Source organism: Hipposideros armiger, unplaced genomic scaffold, assembly GCF_001890085.2.
Source record: "Hipposideros armiger isolate ML-2016 unplaced genomic scaffold, ASM189008v1 scaffold_1844, whole genome shotgun sequence".
In the NCBI taxonomy this organism is placed as follows: domain Eukaryota; kingdom Metazoa; phylum Chordata; class Mammalia; order Chiroptera; family Hipposideridae; genus Hipposideros; species Hipposideros armiger.
Window position 1 is genome coordinate 60,824 of NW_017733194.1, and position 1,753 is coordinate 62,576.

A 1,753-nucleotide genomic window follows, 5' to 3' on the forward strand; every position below is an offset into this window, starting at 1 on the left:
AAAAGGACAGCAACTTGTCTGTTCCCCTTCCCCCAATTCCCCAGCGCTGTTCCCATCCCCCAATTCCCCAATAAAAAAATCTTTAAAAAAAATTTCAATGTGCTATTAACAATATAGGAATTATTTCAGTCTCTGATGCTCACAAACTGTGATCTGTGTAGAATACTGCATGAACCTAAGGCTCAGATGGTCACCGCTAGTGTTAACAATCTATAATGGGTTCAGAAATTGCAAACAGACTTGAACTCTGAGCAGTACTGTTACCAGGCCAGTCCAGGATCCAGGTGAAGACAGTGATGGTGATGGAGATGTGAGCCCCGGAGTATGGAACCAGAGAATGAACCAGAATTCCCAGGGCTGAAGGTGGGGTCTGCAGGAACCACCCCTCCACTCCCTCTGCCTTTTGAGACTGAGCCCTACTCTGAAACCATGCAATTCCTCAGCGCCACCACTACCCAGGCTGATTTGCATACCCAGCTGCTCTCTCCAGCAAGGGGATAAGAGAGGCCTGGGAGGAAACCTGCTCAGCCTCAGGCCACAGGGAGCATAATTGGGGTGCCTCCACCATGGCCTGGACCCCTCTCCTCCTCGGCCTCCTCGCTCACTGCACAGGTGCTGCACCCAGGCTCACAGCCACCTAATGTCCAGGCCTCTGGACAACCTGACCTGACTCTGACTCAGCAGGGCACTGCCAGTGGGGGCAGGATGCTCGGGACCCTGCTGCAGGATGAGGGGCTGGTGGGGCTCACCCCTACTTCTGTGCTCACTGGCTCTGTGTGACCCCTGAGGGGCTGCGCCTGCCAGAGAAGGAGGGGGGCTCTCATTCGTTCAAAGGCTCCATCCTCTAGCCCAGTCCAATGTGCCACTGAGGCTCAAATAAGGGGAGTTGGTGCCCTGGGGCCTCCACTCTGCAGCTCAGTGAGGCAGGCAGACAGGGGTCTCCTGGACAAAACCTTCATCCTCAAGCCCTCCTCCCCGCTTCTCTCTTGCAGGGTCTGTGGCCTCCTATGAGCTGACTCAGCCCTCCTCCGTGTCGGTGACCCCAGGACAGACGGCCAGGATCACCTGTGGAGGAAACAACATTGGAAGTAAAAATGCTTACTGGTACCAGCAGAAGCCAGGCCGGGCCCCTGTGCTGGTCATCTATTATAGCAGCAGCCGGCCCTCAGGGATCCCTGACCGATTCTCTGGCTCCAACTCGGGGAACACGGCCACCCTGACCATCAGTGGTGCCCGGGCTGAGGACGAGGCTGACTATTACTGTGCAGTAGCTGATGGCAGTGGGAGCAGCTGGCAGTGATCACGGTGACACAGACAGATGAGGAAGTGGGACACAAACCTTTTTGCTCTGACTTGGTGCTCACTCTTCCCTCTCATTCGAGCAGCTGTAGGTCAGGTTTTAGGGTCAGATGTGCTTCCTGATATTGGCCACGCCCCACTCCAGTGCTGGGAGACCCTGAGGAGGTTCTCTGTCCTCCCAGAGCCTTCATTTATGCTGATGAAAAATTAAGAAAGGTACTGTTCTGCGCGATAAAGTTTGTTGTCAGTCTTGGAATAGAAAGAAAATAGTTAGAAAGTCATGATATAGCACAGTGGTCCCAGATATTATCATGTGTCTCTCAGGAGAAGATACAGTGTGTGAGATGGTGCACTCCCTCAGGAATTCAGCTTCTCCTTGGGTAGAACCAGCCTGGTGGAGTCCCCAGGGTCTGGAGTCATCTGGTTTCCTGAATGAGGTGTCTCCCACATCCTA

General features: G+C 53.9%; 1 gene segment (V, D, J or C); it reads left to right on the forward strand.

Annotated features, from left to right (window-relative positions):
• The first annotated feature begins 511 nt into the window (after positions 1 to 511).
• LOC109378265 (immunoglobulin lambda variable 3-21-like) lies at positions 512 to 1,324 on the forward strand. The segment is given in 2 exon segments: positions 512 to 612; positions 993 to 1,324. Coding segments are annotated over 2 exon segments (354 nt in total).
• The last annotated feature ends 429 nt before the right edge of the window (positions 1,325 to 1,753 follow it).